General features: G+C 48.3%; 1 protein-coding gene across 5 annotated transcripts in view; it reads right to left on the bottom strand.

Annotated features, from left to right (window-relative positions):
- The window catches only part of LOC126576358 (protein O-mannosyl-transferase Tmtc3), a 127008-nt gene that overhangs the window by 13391 nt on the left and 89617 nt on the right, over window positions 1–24000 (bottom strand). For all 5 annotated transcript variants that reach the window (XM_050237597.1, XM_050237602.1, XM_050237598.1 and 2 more), the window contains 2 exons: window positions 12015–12196; window positions 4213–4468 (listed from right to left, as the gene is read on the bottom strand). In XM_050237597.1, coding sequence (XP_050093554.1) covers window positions 4213–4468; window positions 12015–12196 — 438 coding nt within the window. The remainder of the gene's footprint in view (window positions 1–4212; window positions 4469–12014; window positions 12197–24000) is intronic.

Below are 24000 nucleotides of genomic sequence, written 5' to 3'. Positions count from 1 at the left end.
ATTTGTTGCCATAAAAGCTTAACACTGTTCCTGTAAGTGATCCTTACCTTTCATCGCACCTTATGACTGGCTTTGGCATTAATGGCAATCATCGGGATCGACGAAATGGCTGCCATGCAATGCAAAGCACAAATTATGGAACTCTCAATGCGCTCCTTCTTTGGCCCTTCACCAGTAAATTGCGCCAAAAAGGCGGCACAAAAGAAGGGGAGGCCCCCATTAGCATGCTCTTCAGCTAACAGGTTTGTTAATTTGCTCGAATCGATAGCCACGAATTGAGAAGAACCGGGCACGATGAATCGCATTTACGAATCCCCGCGAAACGGATCAGTAGCAGCATCAGCAGCATCCGTCTCGATGACTTTCCTTTCCACATTTTCATTCCCTCCGACGAGCGGTGGCGTCGAACAGTGGAAATGAAATTGATGAGTTTTTTTTCTCCACCATCACTGCTCCCGTTCGCCGGGTATGACCCGGTGCCACTCACAGTTATTGCAGCGAGCGCGGTTTTCGCAGACGAAAGCGAGACATTTCACGACGTGGAGGACGGACACGGAAAGGCACTGGTGGACCGTTTTGAAAAATGGTAAACCCGCAACGAAAGCGAGAAAATGTAGAAGATTTGCCTTCGGTTGTAATAAATCTTTTGGCCTCTCCCGCTCCCTTCTGGGACGCCAACAGAACCTCCGGCTCCGGTTTCTGTCCAGAGGCGGGGTTCATTTCGTTCATTTTCGGCCCTCGATTCGCTTCGACCGCGGTGCGCCTTTTGGCATAATGATGGTACGGTGTGCGCTTAATGGAAGGAAGAAAATGAAGGGCGTGGCGGCAGAGGACGGAAAGAAAAATGTTGCCAAAAATATTCGCCGCCATCGGAAGTAGATGCACGGTGCACGGTCGCGTGACCGTTTGTTGCCCGTGCCTTTCGGGCAGTCACCGGCACCGTCGGGGAAGTAACTTCTTCTTCTTCCAAACCGCAAATCCGACGATGATTTGTCGAATTGAAGAACCGAGACCGCACGGTCCACAGCCCAATGCCGTTGCCGTTGCCGTTGACTTATCGTTGACTCGTCGTAAATCTAAATAAATGGCGCAAAATTCAAAGATAAGACATTGCTCCTCGAGATTAGACCGAACGGTCGCAACGGGGGCAACGCAGAAAGGCGAAAAAGCTTACAATACCCACAGGGAGAGCAGCACCAGCACCACCATTAGATTTGCCTTTTTTTTTCGGCGGCAAATATGGCGTCGTCATCGCTGAAGAGACAGAGAGTGATCAACGATTAACAAAGGACACGACATGTCAGGCAAGACATTTGTGAGACAAGACAGCATTTCTTTTGTCACTGTTTACGAGACTTGGTAGCCATTTTGAGTGATTAGAATACAAGCGATACAACGCGGAATACTCGTGAGATGTTTGTTTGTTGAACTCTTACAAGAGATGCACCATTTTCGGCAACAGAATCGATCGATTCTCGTTCTTCAAATCACTCCGAAGTTGAATGGCGACGCCATTTCAAAGATGGCACTCGCTTTGCTCGAATCCTTAGTCCTTAAAGATCTTCCTTTCGACCGCTGCCGATCCCTGTGGCCATCCTTTTCCGTTCTCCGTTTGCCGGATTCTTTATGCCAATGGTCCGGATCAGCAGAAGCAGCAGCAGCAGCAGCAGTCGTCGTCGTCGTCATCCGTCGTCACTTCCGCCATCAAAAGCGTGTCCGGTGACGCACACCCCGCGGTCGACCGCGACGACCCCGCGACGCATGCTGGGCACGTGATGAGGGTGTGCTCTCAGTGATAGCACCGCAAATGGGTTTTGGCACCGGCTCCTCCTGGCTGGTGATACTCGAAAAGGATTAAAGGACCACTCCGCCCGGTGTAGGGCGGGTTTACGGACGATTTGAGGCGGCACAGGGTGGCACCATTTTGCTCGAACTTTCTTTTCTTCGCGCTTCGCTGACGCGGCCCGCTCGCGTGTAACCGACGCCTGAGCCGACGCCAGCTGATTCATGCGGAATCCTCGAAGGATTACAGTCCCGGGGACCCCTCATCAGCTCACTTCCGTTTCGAGACGACGACGATGCCCCGGTGTCCTCGGGGTTGTTCCCCGTTGCGCCATCTTAAATCGTTTTCGTTTTATATGTAAATCAACGAGAACGGAGAGAACGGAGCGCAGTCGTTGTCGTTGGTGAAGCAAACGGCGTGGAATTTCGTTTCGGCAGTTGGCGACGGATTTGTCGACGGAAGGAAGGGCCACCAACTTGCAAACCCCTCCGCCGCGGGCCGCGGGCAAAAGCGAGCGAGTTCCGAATTGCCACTAGCGGACCGATGGATGGTGGAAAGCGGATCAACTCGGTTTTCGCTTCTCGGTGAGGATGGAAAATGAATCATACCCAAAGTACAGACAGCATAGCAGCATCACAAATAGATGCACAACGGGAAAAAGAGGGGAGCCAAGGTTGGGGCACGGATTTTTTCAACCGGAATATCCCTTCGACGAGTGAGCTTTTCCTTCACTTGAATTCGATCATCTCAGCGCTTTAGATGAAATGATATTTTCTAATGCGTCTCCAAGCGACATCCGTGGCGGAAGGAATCGTTCCTGTAAGCAGGAAGATGAGGAAGATCTTGGATTGAGAGCCTCAAGAGAAAGGCGATTGAAAATTAATAAAAAACTGGGTACGAGTGTGGATGAAGCGCCGTTTATTCTGTAACGTCCTGAATAAACTTCCAAATTTTTTCCAATTCCTCAGTTAAGTCGGTTATTTCTATAAGTGTGTTGCTTCTACGTCACTGTTAATCTTGAAACGAGATGATGTTTGAATTGACGCACAAACGAATAGCCATCTCTGTGTCCTAAGAGTTCCTAACTAAGTGACAAAAAATAGAAAACAACTCATAGACATGTCAGTTACGCATTCGCGTTCCTGTGCTGATGACAGTCGTGTTCAACAGATATTCAACCAAACAAATGTGATAGTGACAGGACATTGATATCGATTACTAAAAACCATCTCTAATGCCCCCCGGGGGGAACAAGTAACTTCCACCCGGGGACCCAGTCCTGTCTGCGTGCCTCGTGGCTGTCGCGATAAATCGATATCTAGCGGAGTATTGTCTCTCATCTTCCCTTTCGCGGAACAGGGAGCTTATTCATCGAAGATGAGGATCTCATCGCTGCGTGACATCGCATCGTCGAGATGTCGTGTGTGGAATGAAATGAATATCCTTGCAAAGGACATACAAGGCACGATAAAAACCATTTCCAAGGATTTCATCGAGGCCGATGGGACGACGAATGCCCTCGAGGGGCGAGCCAGCGATGGACAGTCGAAGACCAGCCACGGGAGGTGAAATTGAAATCAACAGCCAATCATCTGAGAGGAACGACAAGCTGACGGACCAGTAAATACCATGCCCGGTCCCGGTGCGCTTGATGTGTCGATAAGGACACGCATCCGACCACCGTGGAGCCGTGGAACCCCCCCGGGAACTTCGGTTCCGATGTGTAACGTGCGTGGTGCATGTAATGATGAGATGGTCGCGCTTCAAACGGCTTCTGGAAATAGACTTCTGGTACTTCTTTTTATGTTTCGCACGTTCCGTGTGCTGGCGTGTGCGTCGTGGCACGAGCGGGCTCATTTATGAGTGTTTCTTAGGCAGTAATAGCACGCCAGCAATGCGAGCACGAGTGCTCAACGAGCTGTGATGCGTCGCGACAACAGATAACAAATTCTTCAATTCAATTCATTCGTCATCAAATTTCACACCAACTGACGGTGCTGATGGAGTAGGAAAAACTTTGCCCAACATGGCGTCGTAACCGTTTCCGTGGAACTCGCGGAGTTCTTCCGGTTGTGCCTCGAAGGCTTTTGCGTTAATGTTGGCAGAAGAAAAAAGTTTGCAATCCGGATGGTAATTTCTTATGCGTGTGGTCGTACATTAAACTCGGTTTGTTTCTGCTTCGATGAGCAACGTGGAAAGTACGAAGGAAGTAAGAAAACGTTGTGCAGTCGAGTGAGAAAGCTGACTGCGTGTCTAGCAGTGTTTAACCACGTGTCACGCGCGTTCAGAAAATTATTTGCAATGTTTTTCCCTTGACGCATGTGTTTGAGAACATTATGTTGGAAAGAATTGCGAATCTCCTTCTTCCAGGAATTAGATTCAGAAAAAAGAAAAACAGAGAAACAGAGAGATAGAGAGAGTTCACTTACCATCACGACGACGGCCGACTTTTGGCGATGATTCTCGACGAACGCAACCCAGGCCAGCACACCGATCAGCGTGTAAGCACCGAGAGTGGACAGATTGCGTGGATCGGTGAATGACTCCACCAGCGGTACCGTACCCATCGTCCAGTCGCAGCACAGATCGCACGGGAACAGCAGTAGCCACAGGTTCACCGAGACGAGATAGTTGTACGACAGCTGGCGGACCGGCGTCACCGCCACCGAGGCAGGATTATCGAATCTGCAAGAAGAAGTAGAAGAAGTAGGAGGTAAAATGGAGTGTTTCGTTAAATCGTTTCGTCGATTTATTGCCTTAACAGTATGGCCAGGCAGACGGGCCATAAAAACGGGAAACATAAATCGTCTGATTAGTTGGTCACCTTTTTTAATAGTTCCCGCACTTTCGCCCCCAAACGTAAGCCAGCTTGCGGATCAAGGAAGGATGCCACCACACAAACAGTCCTCGTCAGCGAGCATCGAGCGAGGTAGCGAGATCGATAGTAAAACCCATATTTTTACGAGAATGGAATTAGATATTTTATTGGTTAGTCAGCTTGTAGCTCGACTGCCATGCCCCCCGTGTGCCACGCAGCAACTTGTGCTTCGCTTCGATGGAGGAGCAACATAAAAAGGGGGAAGCAGCGTGGTACTGATGGTCGGGGTACCAGCCCCCCGGGGTAAATGCTCCGGGGTTATGCCATAATCGAGGGTGACATGTGACACACTAGCGATGGTGCGCTAGGATGAAGGGTCGGTCGAAGGTTAACGGTGTGAAGCATGGAGAGCACACGCGTACCTCCGTGTCCGTTCCCGGCCTGCATCTGCATTGCATTCTCCCCACGATCACAGTGTACGATGCCTGGGCTACTTAGCAATGGCGCTCGTCCGCCGTGCTGTGCATACCTTGGTTGGTCTTCTTCTTCTACAGCGACGGCAACGACGACGACGACGACGACGATAGCGCGGATCAACAAAGTAGCAGATGCCCTTGCCCTTGCTCGCAAACCTCTGGCAGCGAAGGCAATAAAAAGCGAAGAAAAACTGAAGCCGAAGCACGGCTACAGAGGTACAGCAGAGTGCTTCACCTTCTGCGTCAAAGTGCGATGAAGACGACGCCCCGGTTCCACCCAACCGGGGACCGGCAACGAAGTCATCAACTTTTGCTATTGCGCGATTTCACGTCATAAAACTACCATAAAGGTTAATAATTTTCTCCCCACTCGCCTCTTTCTACCACCCACTAGGGTAGGATGATGGCAGGGAAGCACTCTCGATGCCTTGCAAATACGCGACCGCGCCCTTTCCGACCTGCGGAGCCACTTCGCCCGCCCGGAGGCAATGCGCGAAGTAAGAAGAAGTGCTTGACAGGAAGTCCTCCGTTACTGGCCCTCCTGGTGGGTGTGCTTGGTTGGTGACAGTGGATTACACCTGTTGACGGAACTAGTGTGTCGGTGGAGGGAATGAATTGAGCTTTTCGCAAGCCTCGACATTTCTAGTAGCAGTCACGATCACTAATAGAATAGTCTTTTAATATAAAGGAACGTGAGCACGATTTTGGTTTATTAATTTAAACTGCAACTGTCCCTAGTCAATTTTAGTAACGATTTAAACTTTAATATTACATTATTCGTGGCAACGTGTATTAATACATATTTTTCTTCTAACTTGGAGTAATTAATTCTCGAAATTTGATTTTATTGTTATTAGAAAGAAAAAAAAAATGGAATTCTTGCAAGATTGTATTCAAATGCGCGATTCGCTGCCACGGTTTTATTCATATATTATTTGATTTTTTTTAGTTTAAAATATCTTTGTCAAATTTAATAAAACACTTAATCTTCGTAATCGTGGAAACAAATCACAAAGTTGTTTGTTGTGATCATGCGACGCAGCAACAGAGCAATCATTGGCTACGATATGGTCGTAGCTAAGTATAATACCGAAAATAAGCAATCGAAGCATAAACACATTTGTCTTCTAGATCTTTTCCATCATATTCCCTAGTTCAATTGACAATAGTTAGTATAAAAATAAAAGAATGCTTAACGCAAATCGACCAATCGAGTTTGAAGCACCACTTCCTTCAAATGCTGCTGTTGGTAAGCACTGCGGTGTAAACACCTCAAAATAGTAAAACTCACACCTCGACAGGCCATCGGTAGCGCCATCACGTAAAACTACCCAACGATCGGATTGCACTACAAACGATGGCTCCGCAATCTTCCGCAAAACCGAAAGCCACTCGTAAACTCGGAACGGGACGGGACGAAGGGGCCGTTAAGGTGAAATCACTAACAGCGCAAGTGTGCTGACAGGTTCGCGCTCGCGCTCAGCGCACACGTTCGGCCCTTTGTTGTTTTGTTTTATTTCGTCCCGAATTTTGACGACTAAATGAAACTGTGTCGTACTTCGTTTGCGCACAGGATGGTATGTGCGTCGCTCCGATCCAACAGCAGCAGCAGCAGCGAAAACCACCAGAGGGTAAGGAAATCAAATCATTTCGTGCGAAATAACCTTTTCCAATCAATTTCCTATTATGGCATCGAATAGTTTATTGTGTGCCGTGGAACAGCAGCCGCGTCCGTACTCCACGAACTGCGTCACAAGACTTCAGGCCAATGTAGGTGCCTTCACCGTGGTTGACAAGGGGAAGAGGGGTGTTCAAAACCTGCATGAAAGCATATTTGCTGCAACATACACATAACACCTTTTTCATCGAAATGTTCCACCCCGCGGCACGTCAATCCACCACAGCAAGCGGCGGTTGTGCGTCGAGGAACGTGCGGGTTGTTTGTGACTTCCATGGCCGCAGCCAAACCCGCGGGGCTTGACTTTGCATGCTACTGATTAATCATGCTCTTTACATGAGTGAAGCAGAGCCAATCAGGGGAAGTCCACTGCATCAAAAGTAGCAGAAGGGTTTGATACAACTGGGGAATAGTACAGTTCGGGTTCGTTATTCAATCGGACACATGAGGGAAATCGTTGAAGTGTCATGCAGATGAAAGTAGGATTGGCACACGGCACACGGAACCGAAAGCTAGATGACATTTTGATGTTTTAGAGCGTTGACGAAACCTGCGACAATGTCGTTGCTGGCGTGAAACGTGTTTCGATGAAGCCTTATATCGGAATGCCTTCATGATGGATCAATTTTAGTATTGTTTAGTATTGGATTAGTCAAATAGGAGGCAACAGACGGTCCATTATTATGCATCCTGCTATTAATGTAGCGTTTGTAAGATATAAAAGCTTCAAATAGGATTCAGGACTACAGGAAGCCCTTCGATCAAAATCAAAGGCTGTTTGCATTAGTCGCCCCATTTTCGAACGTCAACAAAGGGATGGATGTTTTCTAATTTCAACAGCTAACCTGATGTAGTGAACCTGTCTCACCCCCGGGCACAACATGGCGAACGGACGTATTAATACCGAAGAATGCCCATTCACGTCATCATATCATATTCTTTGCAATGCTTTACCGAACGGGTTTTCGAGCACAGAATCTCGATCTGTGGCGTTTGATAGCCGAGCCGCTCGGAGGCTCGGTTACAAGCGCTAAGAGGATTCCGTTGCCTGCCATAAATCATATTAAAAAAGAGAGGCTGGCTGGCACCCCTCTTTCCATAGAATTCCGGGAACTTTTGCCCACTCGTCACCGCCGTCGCCGCCACGGCCGCCATCGCCGGTTGAATGAAAGTTTCTCGTTAATACACTCAACATGTGTGTTAGGTACATGGCGTACGTGGTCGAATGGTTGAACGAAGATGGATCACAGCAGCAGCACCGAATGCCTGATGTGCTTCTCATGAACCTCCCAGAGTCAGAGTTCGTTCACCCCGACTCCGGTGGCTCGGCAGGCGAATGGACTCGGTGACCTGAATCCTTTTTTTGCTACTTTGCTCCTCTTCTTTGAAAGAAGAAAAAAAAAGCTTCCTAGTATAAAACCCCTTCCCATTGCCATCGCCATTACTACGTACGTTTTCGCTTATTTTATTTCGGTTTACTACCCTCATCCCCGGTGCCGAAGAAGTGCGTGCGAGTGTGTGGGTGGGTGCCGGTGTGTCCTCGACCCTCGTCAAAACGTGAAACATAATTTATGAACCTGCAGAAACCCTGTCACCGCTGCTGCTCTCAGCTCCCCCTTTCGCCCCATTCGCATTTTAACAGGGAAAATTTGATTTGAGCTTAGGGTGCGCGCTTTCCACAGGCCCCCTCCAAGCGGGGTGAGGTGCACTTTCGAGAGTCTCACCTCGTGGCTTGACCTCCGGCAGAAATGAGAGTGATCTTGGAGGATCTTTGCACTTTGCCAACGGGGCAACAGGGGTGTATAAAGTGTAGAGTGGTGCCGTCCAAAGTTGGGGTAACAATGAAATGTGAGAGGGATGCTAGGGGTGGTGCAATTCTTATTTTGCATAATATGAGCTCAATAATTGCCGCTTCTACGCACGGACGACTCGTACATCCTTCATTTTAAATACGTGAAACGGAAAATTCGTTGCATTTACTTTGTTCTTCGTGCGCTAAATGGTTGCAAAGATCATGTTTTTTATTCTTCCACTCGCCGGCAACATGGAACGCACGGTTTCAATCCTCCATTAGCGCGAATTTCCTTTTCCCAGCCTTTGTTTTTTTTTATTTCATGCGCGTCGCGTGTCCATTTTTGATTACAATTTCCTCCACCTCCATTTCGGGGAAAATCGGGCCCCGTTGGATGTTGATTTTCGATAATCTTCTCCTTTCTGCGTTCGCTGGCTTTTGCGTGCCAATGGATTCGGATTCCACTTCCGTCCGGAATGGAACCTTTCCACCCCTTTTCCACCACGGGCTGAGAACGAGGCGAGCACCCCCTCTCGACCCCGGTCCTGGCTGATGCATTTAATGGAAATTTAATCATCCGCTATTGGGGATTAATTAATGTTTAATGAACCGGTCGATCCTTTCGGCGGGGGGAGGGGAGCGGCGCACGGACACACTCTCGCAGCACCCTTTATCCTTCATTCCTTCCACCTTTCGATCATCATGAGCCGGCTTCCCGGAAAAAGGATTGCTCGGTTTTTGGGACCGAAAAAGCTGGTTGGTTTGCCTGATGGGTCCCCGTCATGGAGCATTGCACACCATGGGACGCTATTGTGAAATTAAATCGAGCAAGTTGCTTCAGTGAATACGAAGGTCCGTCCTCGGGTTAGACGGTTGGGTCAGTAAGCCATACCCGTACCGTGTCCCGGGATCCCAGCTTATGAGATAAAGACATTTGCTCGACGATGAATGATGGAGTGAGGTGATTGAACTGAAAAGCTCAAGGTAGAGCATTTCACTAAACATTTGTTGGTACCAGTTCTGTAGCGAAATACATGTGATAAATTTACCGAAACTATCTTTTGTTCAAAGATCAAAAGATTCTTTTTGAGGTTTCCGGAATTGATTTGGCTAGAAGACTACTGCTACGTTGCTGCACGTGGTGCAGTTTCGCATCTACAGCAATGTATCATCTAAGGCAATCCTGAGGGCATACAACTGTGTGCTACGCTTTGCGAGGAAAAGCCACCATCGCTTATCCTTTTGATAGAAGCTCCTTCACGGGACTTTTGGGCTGGTCTTTTCAAACCCTCAAAATTCTTGTAAATACCAACTACACCAGAAACCAAAAACCGTCCACCGATTCCACTGGCAAACCAAACAAATAACCCGCAAAACCCTGGACCATTTCTATTTAGCCAGAGAACTCGTTGAGCCATATTGCATTGCGATGCATCGAGTCGAGATCGGACTCAGAATCGACTTCATTTGCGGTGAAGGATGCTTTGCTCAGATGCTGTGCTAAGGCCGTCGGCAAAAGGTTGCTACCGCATAAAGAAAGGCAAAAACAAGCTGCCCATAGAACGGTCCAACGAATTCAATGTACACCGGGTCAGCGGCGTTCTCCTCTTTGGGATGATGATGGTTGGGGACAAATACAACCCGACTGCCGGCCTACCTGCCCTTAAAACAGTGTAAATGCAGGAGCGCAATGACAGTACAAGCGCTGAGGATGTGCATTTGTACACCGTGCTTGTCTGGGGGTGGCGGCAGGAGTAAGGGATGTCCTGGGTGTGCAGAGAGCATAACATGTGAGCAGACTAGATAAGCGTGCAGTGTTGCTGCAATGCAGCCAATCCAGTTGCTGAGCTGAGAGAAAGAGAGAGAGAGAGAGGAAGCGTGAGCGTAAGGGGCCCGCATAGGCGGATCCATGCCAAGGAAACATGGTGCAGGACTTCTTCCGAGTGCCAAACGACCATAATCCTAATTAAATTCTCTCGTAGCCTTCTCGTCGCGATGCTGAACCTCATGCTGCGCACCGGCCAGCCTTAGGTCACCAAACGGCAAGTAAGTGTCTGGGTCTGGGTTTGAAGTTTGATATACGACCATCGGCCACCATGTTCGCACAGTTCTATCCCCATTTCCCGATGGTCATTCATTGTCCGACGTCCACCGCTATCCACCGGAACTTTCCCCCTTTCCCATTTGGTGGTTCCTAAAAACAAAACTAAGCCCCGTCACGTGAGGCAATCGATTGGCCGGAAAGGGGGGGCAGTGCATTGTTGTTTATACGATGGACCATGTTAAACCACCAGGCACCGGACTTCTCGTCACCGTGTTGTTCCCAAGCGCGTCGTTCGGTACGATGAACGAGAATAAGCCACGCTGGCCCACTGTCAGATGGTCAGTGCGGCCTGCTGCCACTGCATAGTTTTGCTGCTAGCAAATCGAACTACGGGTAAGGTCACCTGGGTGAGCATGCATGTCATTTGATTTCGAATTTCGAATGCATCTCCCATGTACTTTGCGTGTGCTTGTACTGCTTGCCTGTTACATCAACGTTAGGCATCGATTTTGCGGAAACGTGGAAACGGAGGTTTACTGCGACATGCACCGACGGCGACGACGACGAAACGCCATGTTTCCAATTCATGGGAATTTTCCAACATTTTTCGAACATAAATTACAGTTCCTTTCATGTTCGGTGCTTTGTATTGGAGGGTTTTTTTTTGGTAGGAAAATAACTCAAAAAAATTACATTCAACACGATGCTCCATTGCTCTGAGCTGATTCATTATCTGTGTTCGGCGTATTATGAACGATTTCCTGCGGCGGCAGCAGGATGAGTTGTTTGGTCAACAAAGGACAACATCACCGGAGCCAGTTCCCGCTGATATGGGCTCCATTCGGCCGGGACTCGATGGCCTGTTCGATAGCGAAATTGCAATTTGGAAAGATAGACAACTGATAGCCAACGCTCAACCATTTGCCCTAATGATTCATGCAGACACTGACTGGCCTTCGCTCGCATTGACATGCTCCCCAGTGCTGCTGCATGTCTGCATGAAGCCAGACGGTGCGCAAAGTGAGTCTGCTCTGTGCTGTCACCTGCGCCGGTGACCGAAAAGGGAGTTTAATTGGTGCCATAAAGTACGATAAATAATTACCAGCACCGGCAAGTCTGCGTGTCTGTGTGTAATGCATTTCGGAACGGTTTTTGGACCGGCACACGGATGGCTGGCTGGAATGGCAATCGATCTCCGTAGTCCTAGAGCAGCACAGATGCCGAACGCCGGGTTCGAACAAATTAATCGAATCATTCGGCTCGAACACAATGACCGCCGGAGACCGTCGAGTCACTCAATTCGAAAGTCATCGATGGTGGTGTTGGTGGTGCACGTTTGTGGCCCCGATATTCCGGCCCAAAACCAGACAAGCTGCTGCTGCTGTTGCTGCTGACGAGAAAATAATGAAAAACCGGGCCTTACCTGGTGAAGACGGGCAGCTGGGAGCCCATGATCTGGAGCCGGGCGAACAGCAGGGCGACGGTGGTGACGCACAGCACCACCAGACGGCGGCTAGCCTCGTGGGGCCACCAGCCGGTCGGTAGGGCTAGCGATTTTCCGCTCATCATCGACCGTGCCAGATGGTAGATATCGCCGAGCCGGATCTGGAAGTGAATGGAACAAACATACGGGACAGGCGATTAGAGACTCAGGCGGACACTCGAGTCAGGGAATCGAATTGCCACGCTCATTACTAGTGAGAAGGATACGATCGACGGTACGGACGAATAGACGACGACGACGACACACCGAGTGACTTCTATCTTCCGACGGACGTTCGGCACTAGCCGGATCATTGCGCAACGAGCCATACATTATTATTGGTCATATTTGGTCGCTTTGAACGTTTCCAGAGCGCAACGAAGAAGGCCTGGGCCAGCCGGTGTCCTCTTTCGGGTGGATTTGATGGAAAAATAATGGATGTCGAAGGTGAACACGAAGGCAATCCTTTCTTCTCTCGCTCTCTTGGGTATAAGGATATACACTGCCGGTCGGTGCCATCTGCAGACGTCCCATTCAGGGTGTTGGTGTTCTGTTGCGGTGTTTTTTTTTTCGAGGTACAAGGTACACTCCCCGGTGTGTACTGGAGGGATTTGCTTTGTGTGGTAGGTCAGATTATTGGTGGTAAAACGTGGAACTAAGTCGCTTCCTTCCCGCTGAGCCCTGTGCACCTTTGGAACCCGGTATTAGTAGTGGCTCATCCTTTGCTAATGGAATTGTGTGATTCCGGCCACTGCTGGACCGTTGGTGAGCCACCACTGGGATCCGGGGCGATGTACTCTGTTTATGCAACGCAAAAAAAAAAAAACTCCATGGCTCACTATGCGAAAGGACCTTTTACCTGTGTGGAGCTCTTGGAGCAAACAACAAAAAAAGGCTCCATTCGGAGTACACTGCGGCCCCGGTAATAGCTGGAATCATGGCCGGCCGAATGACAAACATGAAAATCCCCACCAAGGATCAACACTGGGCCGCCTCGTGTGAATGGGAGTGCCTTTTGTGTTCTACCATCCACAGCGGCACATATGTTGGCGGCATCGAGGAAGCCAACTCCGAGAATAAGAAAACATCGTACGCTTTCTTTGGTTAAAATGAATCGAAGGCATTTGTCTCTGTGCTCACAGCCAGCTCGCTAGCTCTCCGGGAAAACACCGTAGTCCATTCGCGGTTCAGCTTATTACCGGGCACCGGGCAACTTCCGTATGGGGCGCCATTTTGAGAGTTTGTTTTTGTTTCATTTCCATCTCTCCATGGGCGCCCATTAATGGACATCGAGCGCTACAGAACATCATCATCATCATCTTTATCCTGGTGGCTGGTGAACATCATCATCATCATCGTCATCATCGTGAAAAGAGATGCGAGACGTATTAAGCGAAGGCAGCTCATAAACTATCTGGCCAGTTCCGAGCAACTGTGGCAACAGCAAATGGACTGGCCCCGAATTTCAGGCACTCCAGTTGAGGCCGCCCTATGATGGGCGTCTGATAAATAGAAGGTTATTTTCGACTTTTTGTATCCCCGGCCGTGCCGCCCTAGGACCTCCGTTCGGTGCATTAAGGCTTCAAATTAATCAGAAAAGGACACCCGGAGGGGATAGCGTCACCGATAAAGCCGACGGTTGAACTGTGCGTCATTAGGCAGGCGGCGTAGCATGAGGGAGGGGTGGCATTGTGCTCCGAAATTAATGTCGGAAGCTTCCGACTGTTATGTGATGTTTTCTAACTCCAGGATGCTCTCTCTCTCTGTTTCTCCCTCTGAAAACCACAAACTCGGTGTTTGGTTCAGCAGCAGTGAGAGGATTTCGTGTAAAGCCTTTGTAGATGGTGGACGCCTTTGTCACTATCACGAAGGAGCGGAGTTTTGATATTCATGAATTGGAGTTTGACAACGATCCTTTTTGGGAGGAACGCAATCTCAAATGAACAGCTCATGAGTCACGCAGAGAGTTCATCTGTAAAACTGAACCACGAGCCGGAAAGAAACCAGCCTGCTGCCATTTTGTTGTTTTTTGCGACAAGAATTCATTTCACTTCTGGAGGATAATCCTTCTTTTCGTCCTTCTTTTAACTAAAAATGCAAAAGTTAACTAGCTTACAAGAACGTCATCACTGTTTTAAGTGCTTTCCACAGTTTAAACCCCTTGCGAATCTTTCTAGTTCCAGCACATGCTCGTTCTACTACCCCTGCTCAGGCTCTGAAGATGTTAACGAGAATGCATAAGCCACCGTTTATGGTTCGCTGCACGCGTTAGTGCTCGCCCGCGGTGCAATATATTTATGTGTGTATCCTCTGCTTCGCGGCCATAAATTATGATCGCAATAGCAAACATCACTCATCGAGAGCCGCCACGTTGGAAGAGTAATTTAGAGCTTCCACCTAGCACACCACCAACCGCGGATCAGGTTGAGGCACTTTTGCTGCGCGCTACTGCGCATCTCTCCTCAAGTGCTGGTTGGTGTACCATATGTAGCGATTATGGGGGATCCCGTTCGCTATAATAGTGGTGATAGTAATTACGATGATGATAGGGCACTCGCTGGTCGGTCGCCATCCCTAGAAACAATTTTCGATGAAACTAACCAAAGGGGTGTCAGAATTTTCTATAAAAACGAATATTTAAAGCATCATATGAAGCGAACTTGATACTGTACAGCTTGAAAGTGGTGTGTGCGGATACTGCAAGCCACGGCCGTGGTTTTTCACTGGCGAGTTTGAAATTTTCACATGCGATAGGTTCACAGTAGTGGTCAATATGCTTGGTCGAGATAGGTGTGCAGGCTGTGTTTCGGTTCGATTGGGCTTGGAACCACGATCCTAAATACACAGTAACACCAAACACGTATACGGGCCGTGACGTGGTGGTGGTCGCGGTCGCGTTCACCTTCCGGTGAGGGTGTGTTGCATCGGATACCAGCCGGCGTGATGCGGCGAACCACGTATCAGGTAGCAGGTGCCAGGTGCAAAAATTAAAATCCCCACAGACTCTCCTCTCCGACCCCCTTCTGAACCACCGATCTAAATAGTGCATAATCATAGTTCGCGATTATGGTGCCCCAGCTCACTGGCCATCGAAGCATAGCATTCCAGGGGGAGCAGAGGGAGCAGCGAGAGGCGAAGGATGCAGCTTGGCATACATTACACGGATGTTCACGGACACGGGGAGATTACTCTCTGGCAATTTGTGTTGCCTTGTTACCGTTGGTATCTCTGTTTAGGGCTACTGCTGCTGTTCCGATGGATCATGGGTGTTGCAGAACTGGGCGAGCATAAATTATTGAATCATCCTGTTGGGGCACTGACTGACATAAATCGCTAACACCGCTAACAGGCTAATCGTAGCGGAAGGGAACATCTGACCAGCTCGCTGGTAACGATATAGTCACGATGCCATGATGTAATGTCGAATGTTTTGTCGATATGATTTGATTAAAGTCTCCTGCCTTCGAACCTGAGCACTTTTACCAATGCAGCAGTGAATCCCGGGATGGAGTTTCACTTGGCGACCGTACATCAATAGGTGCGCAACTTCATTTTCTTCCTCCATTGTTCCGCGCACATACAATGTAAGAAAGAGGTGTGATTCTATGAAAAGGGCTGCGTTACGAAGCCGCAGACCTACACAGTAATCGTGTGAAGTGGTGCTGCAACGCATACTGACGGTTGACAAGAGCTATTCATTGCCGAGCACTTCTACTACCAGGGCCACCGGGACAATGGAAAGCATTCAAGCCGGCTCATTGAAGCTCACGTGTGCGCATAAAAGGCTGCGAGTGTCTTTTGTGAGCTGTTTCCACAAAAAACTTCCTTAGCCCTAGATATGCATTAAACAGAAGAGTTCATCAAGCGCAGTCTCAAAGGTTGGCTTTAGAGCTTGTTGAAGCCTTTTCATTTCAAGCAGAGAAAATCAGAGGAAGAGGTAGAAATAGCAAAGACGGGGGGGGGGGGGGGGGGCAATCAGGTATGCATATTGTCGCACAAGGACCCTAGTCTTACGTCCCAAGAGTCGTCAGTAATCGATCGCGTGATTTCTTGGAAATCAAAGAAAGGGAGCTCCTTCATGAGGTGCATAACTCGTAAGCAATCGGCCACATTCTAGATGGAGATGCTGGTAGCCATGGCGTTAGAACTATAAAGCAAGCCAGTGGAATGCTTTTCCGGAGCTACAGACTTCCTGCTGTGTTGTGGCAATCATCCTGCTGTATGGATATTGATGTGGCATCAGGTTTTCTCTGTCTGGTTTGTATTGTGATTTGTTACGATATCAAAAAAGCGAACCAGCAACCTGCGCAATCATTGTGGAACACTTATACCGTCAAGATAAATTCGGTTGTGATCGATGCAATCGCAGTGGAATGTTATCGGATGCTATCAAGGATTATTCCGGTTGCTGGTAAGTATTTGTGTGCATCCGTTGTTGATTTCTTTTCAGTTCACTTTTAATACTTCTACTTGCGGCAACCAGTGGGAACCAGCATGATGGCAATGATAATAAATTACATTACATATTGCATCCCAGATTTATGATTAATAACGATCGCCATCGACGGTGATCCCGATACCTTTCGGTAGCAGAATGTCAGTATGATGCAAGGGGAAAAAAAAAGAAGCGAATAATCAGACAGCACCTGATGTCAAATTACAAGCCCTATCAATCATTCAAACGTGCCCACAGGCAAAAGGGAGCAGAAGGAGGAAAAAAGGAATGTAAAAAGCCAAGAATCCACTCGACTGCGACTCCGGTGGCTTCAGCAAATGGCAGGTGAAGTGCGCTGTAGCTGGAACCCGCGGGGGTAAAATAAATCTTCCCTTTAATTGACACAAATATGCGCCACCATGGAACACAGCGCACAGCACACGAAAATCAGTCGCTGTGATCATGCACCATTAATCATATGCACCGATTGTGTTGCTCACCGATGCCGACGCCGTGTACCAGAAATTAATTTCGCCCTCGTTTCATTTATCATAGATTAAAATGTGCCCCTCTCGTGCACGATTGCTGCTCCTCCCGCGGGTGCTACTTACAGCTGCCGCATTCAGAAGCGAGAGAGAGAGAGAGAGAGAGAGAGAGAGAGAGAGAGATGTGACAGCGATCGGGCGAGAAATTGGTGGCGCTGCAAGCACTGTGCAGGAAAATGGCGGAGCAAAAGCACAGTGAAAATAGCAACACAAAAGACAAAAGCACGGTAACTGTCACGCGAGTTCATTAGTTTCAATTACGTACGGGTGGCGGTGAGCAACCGGATGGTTTTTAATATGATCTCGCTTCGTATGGTGCTTATAATTATTTTGTTTGAAATATTTTTAGCCAAGCTGATTGCAACCGGTATAGGTGGGTGCATAATTTATGCGACCTCTTTGATGCGGCCATAGAACTTTTCCCCCTGCCACAACACGCGCCCGCGCGTACAGATTTGCAGGTGCACTGCAGCTGTCATTCGCATTCGCTGACGTGGAGAGCATCAAGCGACAAGTGAAGGCGTCATCATGGACGCGGTTTGGTTGTTGGCTGCTGCGCGTGCTACTTTTGGGGTTGTGAGTGGCCCTTCCGTGGGACGTGGTGAGGGGTGGGAAACACATGTAATTACTCGTGAATTTCGCTTTTCTTCCACTCTTTTCCGTTCGTTCTGCCACTCACCAGTATTTTGCCACGATACTTTTGACGCGTTGTCACCACGGGTACGGTTTACTTGCAAAAAGTTGAGCCTCCACCACGCTCTCTGCGCCCACACAACACCCAGCTGCTCTCGATAGGTGATGCGGACGGATTTGGTAGTAGCGCGGCACGGGCACGGGCACCAACACTGGCGTCAACGACAACGACAACGAGGACGACGACGATGGTGAAAAGTTTGTTAAAAATTCATTACATTTTGATTTATGTTCACCGCTGGTGCCGTGAAAGTTTGTCGGCAGCGTCAGCGATGGGGAAAACATGAAACACCAAAACCGTGCACCGTGCCACCCCCATCATTGCCAACCATCCGGCCACCGGTGCCCGTTGCTGGGAGCGTGGTACATTATGCGCAGCTCCGGATACGGAGATGTACCGCATGGAACTGGTTCTGTATGCTGGTGGTGCCTGGCATGAAGCACGCATAAGTGGTGACGGTTTTTCAGGAAAACAAATGGAATTTTGCGAAAGGGTCTGTCGATGTTAAAGCTACTGATACTGAGAGAAGGTTTGTAGAAACCTAGCACGAGTTAATCAACTATTGTGCTTGATACGTGACAAAACTGCAACTCGCAATGCAATTTGCTATGACTCGACATTAATGAAACAATAAATTATTCTTCCAGAATTAAAGCTAATCAGTTTGTGCAAAAATAGAACATAATTATGAATAAGCATCAAATCCGTCCATTTTCATGTAGTTTCTGGCGACAGCAGCCTCTAACGATTAGAACCAAGCACAACTCTTTCATGGCGCCGGTGAACAGTGACCAGCATGGGGTCCAAAGTCATCCAGGAATAAAACCGTCCAGGCTCCGCGACACTGACCACTTTGCGCCGAACATTGTGAATGTGCTAACAGCGTGAAAATATTTATTGTTTCCAGCGCAATCATTAATCTTGCAACGGATCGACCAACCATCGGTACATCGACCAGTCCGAACGGAAAGCTCCGGTTGGCCACGAAAATCGAAATGTGTGTCCACAGCATTCGTTTTGCATTCCCCCCCCCCTCCTTGGTACTATCCGGAAAATTCGATCAGAAACGATTGGTAATTATCTCCGGGAGTGCCTGCGTGCGTTCGTGCGTGCCGTACGCTGGTTGAGCGATTCGAATGGAAAGCAAACAAACAAATAAGCAAAAATGGCAGATGGGCACCACGCAGGGAAATGGACATTGGGAAAGGCAATCACGTGTGGCGCAATAACAGCACCGTAAACAGTGCACACAGTGTTTTGATTTTTGTAAATTAAATCGTGTCATACGATCAGCGTTTGAAGTAGTGCACTGGACCAGGTGAACCTATTGACCGGGTTTGCTTTGGAAAGATGGCTATATACGGCAAAAACCGTTTAGTTTATTAAACAAATAATGCATACATTTAAAAGAGCTACCTAGCGAATTATTTTATACCGATTTAGTTCAGTGATGACATGTTCGATTTTTAGTTCCATTCCATGGCTTATATATTTACATCATACATAATATAACAGACGTGCGAGACGTATCGCTTCCCCAAGCGATGCATAAAGGAGAAAGTTTTTACTCGAGAAGCGCCACGCGTGGACCGTTCGAGTTCGCCATCATCTATCTTCCCATAGTCCCCAAAAACCCTTCACCCTCTGGAAGGATGACACTTGGTGAAAGTTGGCTTACAATGTCTCCCGGAGGATATGTATTGTTGCTCCACCCTCTTGGAGCGCGAATCGATGGTGGTGCATTAAAGTCACCTAGCATGTAGATTTCGCGGGCAGCGAGCTTAGGAAATGCTTGAAAACTTCTTCTGGAACGCGTGAGAAACCCAAGGCATACCGTACTTCTATGCACGCAACTACCAAGCCCACGCGTGGCTTCTTTGTGTCGTGCCGCAATGGTGAAGCGCAGCGGCTAGGCTAATAGAGACAATCTCTTCTTAACCGTGGCATGTTGGTCTTACCACTGGTTCCTTTAGCTAGGCGCCAGGAGAGTGGAATAGATGAGCCCGAGGTGAGCTCGAAAATGATTTCTCCTCGCAAAACGGTCCACGGGAACGGGGGCACAAGTTTGAATTTATCGTTGACGTTGGGAATGGGGAATACGAGACCTGCATATGGCTTCGCGATATCAACTTTCAACCCAACACCCAACGGTGCCGTTACAGCAGAAAAGGGATGAAGAAAGTACGGCTGGACGCTCAGGTATGCAAAGATAGATTCGCCATTGACTCAGGTTAGTCTTGAACGGAACGGAAAGGAACGGTTGGCGATAGTGTGGCCCCCTCCGTATACTCGATGAAAGTTTTTACAACGTTTTTCTGTAGATTTCTTGCTCCACTGGGACAGGGACGTGGTTTCTTGCGAGTCAAAGGAGCAGCGAGTCGACCAGTACCCTGGCGTCATATCTATTAATGCGCTAGGTACATGTGGATTGGAACATAAGACCATGGGGCGTTGGCTGTAGCTTCTAATGTCATGAAGCTGAACGGCACCATGATAGCTCATAAAAAGCAGGAGTAAAAGGAGCAGAAGGAGGTTGTAATTTAGCAGTTAAATTGTGCTGAATTGGTCCGTGCAGGAGTGCAGATAACGATGGGGTGCTGATTGCAATCGTACTGCAGCATTGTGCGGGACTGTAAGCATCTCAGTTGGAGTTAATCTTTCTCAGGACATATGAAACCTTTAAAACCTGATAAAGCAAATTAGTTTGCAACTGCAGCATATCCATTCTATCTCAATTTTGATTTAATGCCATTGATTGAACAACAGAAGCATCAGCACATGTAGCATAAGTTGTTTTTCTTACGTGTTCATACATTATTTTCTAAAAATTTTCAAAAACTACGTCAAATCTCCTGTTTAATTTAGGTCAGAAGCATGAAACGAAAAGTAGCTAAACATAAACACACCTTTAATCAACCGCTGGAACAATGGAGCAGCACTGAAGCTTGAATCATGCAGGAGCTTCATCACAACCCACCAGCCCGGCAGCGCAGTCCGGCTATTTAAATCATTTTCTCGGAAACTGAAGGAACCCAGGAAAACATGCCTCACAATTTCCGGATGGCACACAATGTTGACCGAGCGCAACGCCCAAGCGACGGTACGCCGGCCAAACAAACCCATTGTAACACATCCATAGCTCGGAGCTAGTTAAGACACTTCCCTGCCCCACTTTGTCGAGGTACACGTGGCCGTGGTGGTTGGACCGAACGTTCGGTGCGTTCGCAAAGGTTCGACGGAAATGTACACAACATTATGCTTCCATATGCTTCCGTTCGCAGCAAGAATGGACCTTGTGTTTGGTAGCCACCGTTCACTGTCCTGTCCTTTCGTTTGTACTGAAATATGCGTACCAGAGAGAGGGAGAGAGAGAGAGAGAGAGAGAGAGAGAGAGAGAGAGAGAGAGAGAGAGAGAGAGAGAGAGAGAGAGAGAGCCATTGGTGGGTTATCTTAGGAGCGCACTATCGGAGGGATTTGCATCGTAAGAACGTGAGAGCTCCTCAGTGCGTTGTTTTCTTTGTTTTAACCCTCAACCCGGGGGTCGGAGAGAACGGTACCACTTGGGAACACACTTCATGCTTCCGACCAACCACGAGCATGCTCGGTATGCTGGTATATTGTAGCCGTTTGCTTCGATATTGGCATTTATTTTCCCAACTATAGTTGGCAGCTGGTTGCATCCGTACGGACGCAGCCTGGCCATGAATTAAATCTTCCGCTTGGATTAACCATCAACGGCGTCGAAGGCCAAGGGAAGATCAGAGTTCACGAAAATCATCTACACAGTGAGGCTAAAATAATCGAAAGATAAGTGTCACCGAAAACGCTGGACGGGACGAAGCAAAAAAAAAACGTTCGAAAACATCGGCTACCAGGCGCCTCCATCAGCATCTAGCGTGGAAGAATATTGTATGCACAGTTGCAATCGATGTTGGTGATTCACCGAATCCAATGGAAATCGTTGAAGTGATGCGAGGACGAGCCACTAACACAAGCAAAGGCAAAGGAAGTAAGTTATCCTTTCCGTTGTTTTTCATCGAACTACGAGAAAACGGGCCTCCATTGGATGTGCATATGATGGGCCGTTTACAAGGGTAAGCAGTATACATTCCCGGGGGAAACCTTACATTTCCGACAACCGATGGAACTTATCGAGTTGCCCAGAAGAGAAATGAATTTTGAAATACCATCAGGCGAAGGAAATGTTCGATTAAGATTATACATCTCTTCGGGATGTGTCTTAGAAACATTGTGAGCTCAAATTTTCTGATTCTTCTATTGTTAACTAGGATTTTGTAACACTTTGAACGAATTATTTGTACTCCTGTTGAGACTCGCCTTGTAGCCGAGCCAGAGTCGCTCGAAGCACGGAATGAAAACAGTGCGACGATCGGAAAAGTGTATCGATAAGTAGTTTAATAGTCCGGGCAGGGACACCGACAAAGGGCATGTCACGTTACGCCACAACGCCATGTACACCGTGGGTCACGTTCCTTTCTTCGTTGAGCCACGTGAGCAACGAAAGCAGCAATGTTCGTTCGGAGATGTTCACAGCCCTGGAAGGGGAGGAGCATTGTTTATCCGTGTGCTTATTTCTGAGCGCACACACAGATCCGCATGACGCAAACGGAAGCTTTGGCTTACATCTCCGATCTATATGTCCAACGTTGTTTCTCGTTACAAGCTGTAGCATGCTGGCTACCCAGTGCACCCGCAAAAGGGAATTGGAAATGTGAAGCGACAGTGATAAATTCAATATTATTTATCGCAACATTACCACTACCCCGCCGACCCCACTCGAATCGGATCGGTTCGGATCGGATGGCTTTATTGCTTTCGCCGTTGTTCACATGACAATCGTAGAAGCGATGGGCTACAAATGGACGACCGAACTGCACTGGACGTCACTGGTTTGTTTCAGCGTTCAAACTGAAGAAAGCAGAAGGTCAGCAATGTGATTTGATTGAGAGAAGTCAAATTGGAATAATGTGAATATTTGATAAAAGTATGCTAATTTATAGACTAACAATGAAATGCGTCAGTGCAGCATAGAAAATTTTATAACAAACTCCACGGTACAATGCAGCATACAATTCCATCAATATTGTTTTCTCAACCAACAGGAAGCTTCTCGCTGCTAGTTTCTGGGAACATTACACATAATGCTAAGAATTGAGAGAGTGAAAGAGGGGGCAACCGAGTTGAGAATATATTAAACAAGTTTGCTCTGTACACAAAGCTTCGATGCAATATCCTGTGCGCGCCGAGAAGACTATTTGCTTTCGATCCAACCACCATCACCAGCAGCAGCAGCAGCAGCAGCAGCCAAAGCACAGTTCGTTGGATGGTTAATCGAAAAATGATGGAAAGAATTCCTTCAGCATCTCCCTGTCTCTCTCTCTCGCTCTCTCTGAAACATGGCGGTGAATGTGGTAACAGCATTCCCTCGGCGCTCGTTAGGAACGACCTCTGCAAAATGGGTACAACCGAACGCTAATGTTCGAAGGATAATATTCATTTATTATTCGCCATGCAGCCCGAACCGTTGGCTTGAGGGCTTCTGCTGTATTACATTCGCGTTCCACGTGGCTAACCAGCTCCCCATCGGTCCCTGTACGAGTGCATTGGTTCTTCTGGATCGATCGATCGATTTCGGGGTTGAATCCACGTCGAACCAATGCGTGAGCAAGAGAGTTAATCGATTCCACCAGCATTTTCCGCACACAAAACCAGAACCACAACCATCGGATCCGATCCGGTTTTGGTACGGTTGGGCGGTCAAAGGAAAACAATGGGGAAAAATCCTCTCCGTTAGGGACAACCCTGTGCGAAGAAAGCACCGAAGAGATCCCTGAATGCAAAACCATTCCTCCCAGAAATGGCTTTCTGGCTCCCCCCTGGGGGAGACCCCAAGCGGTCCCCCCAAACAGCAGGGAGCTTGCGTTGCGTTGCCGCTTGAGTTGTGGATGACGGGCCCGTGCGTTCAGCGGCCCGAAAAAGCGGCATCCCCGCGGTGCTCCTCGGTTCACATTTATTGACTCTTCAATACCGGCGCGAGCGAGCAGATATGCTTGGCATGTCGACAGTGGCACAGCGGGGGCAGTCGGCTCCGGACTCGAGTCGCAGAAGCATAAAATTGAAATATTCCCATAAAGAATCAATTTCATAAGATCCGTTTTCGGTTGCTTTCGGTACCGCACGCCGGTGGGGCGCTCTTACTTTGAATGATATCTTTGGGGGAACCATTTCCCC

Source organism: Anopheles aquasalis, chromosome 3 (genome assembly GCF_943734665.1).
Source record: "Anopheles aquasalis chromosome 3, idAnoAquaMG_Q_19, whole genome shotgun sequence".
Classification (NCBI taxonomy): domain Eukaryota; kingdom Metazoa; phylum Arthropoda; class Insecta; order Diptera; family Culicidae; genus Anopheles; species Anopheles aquasalis.
Note: the sequence above shows the minus strand (reverse complement) of the source record. Positions and strands in the feature narration are given on the sequence as shown.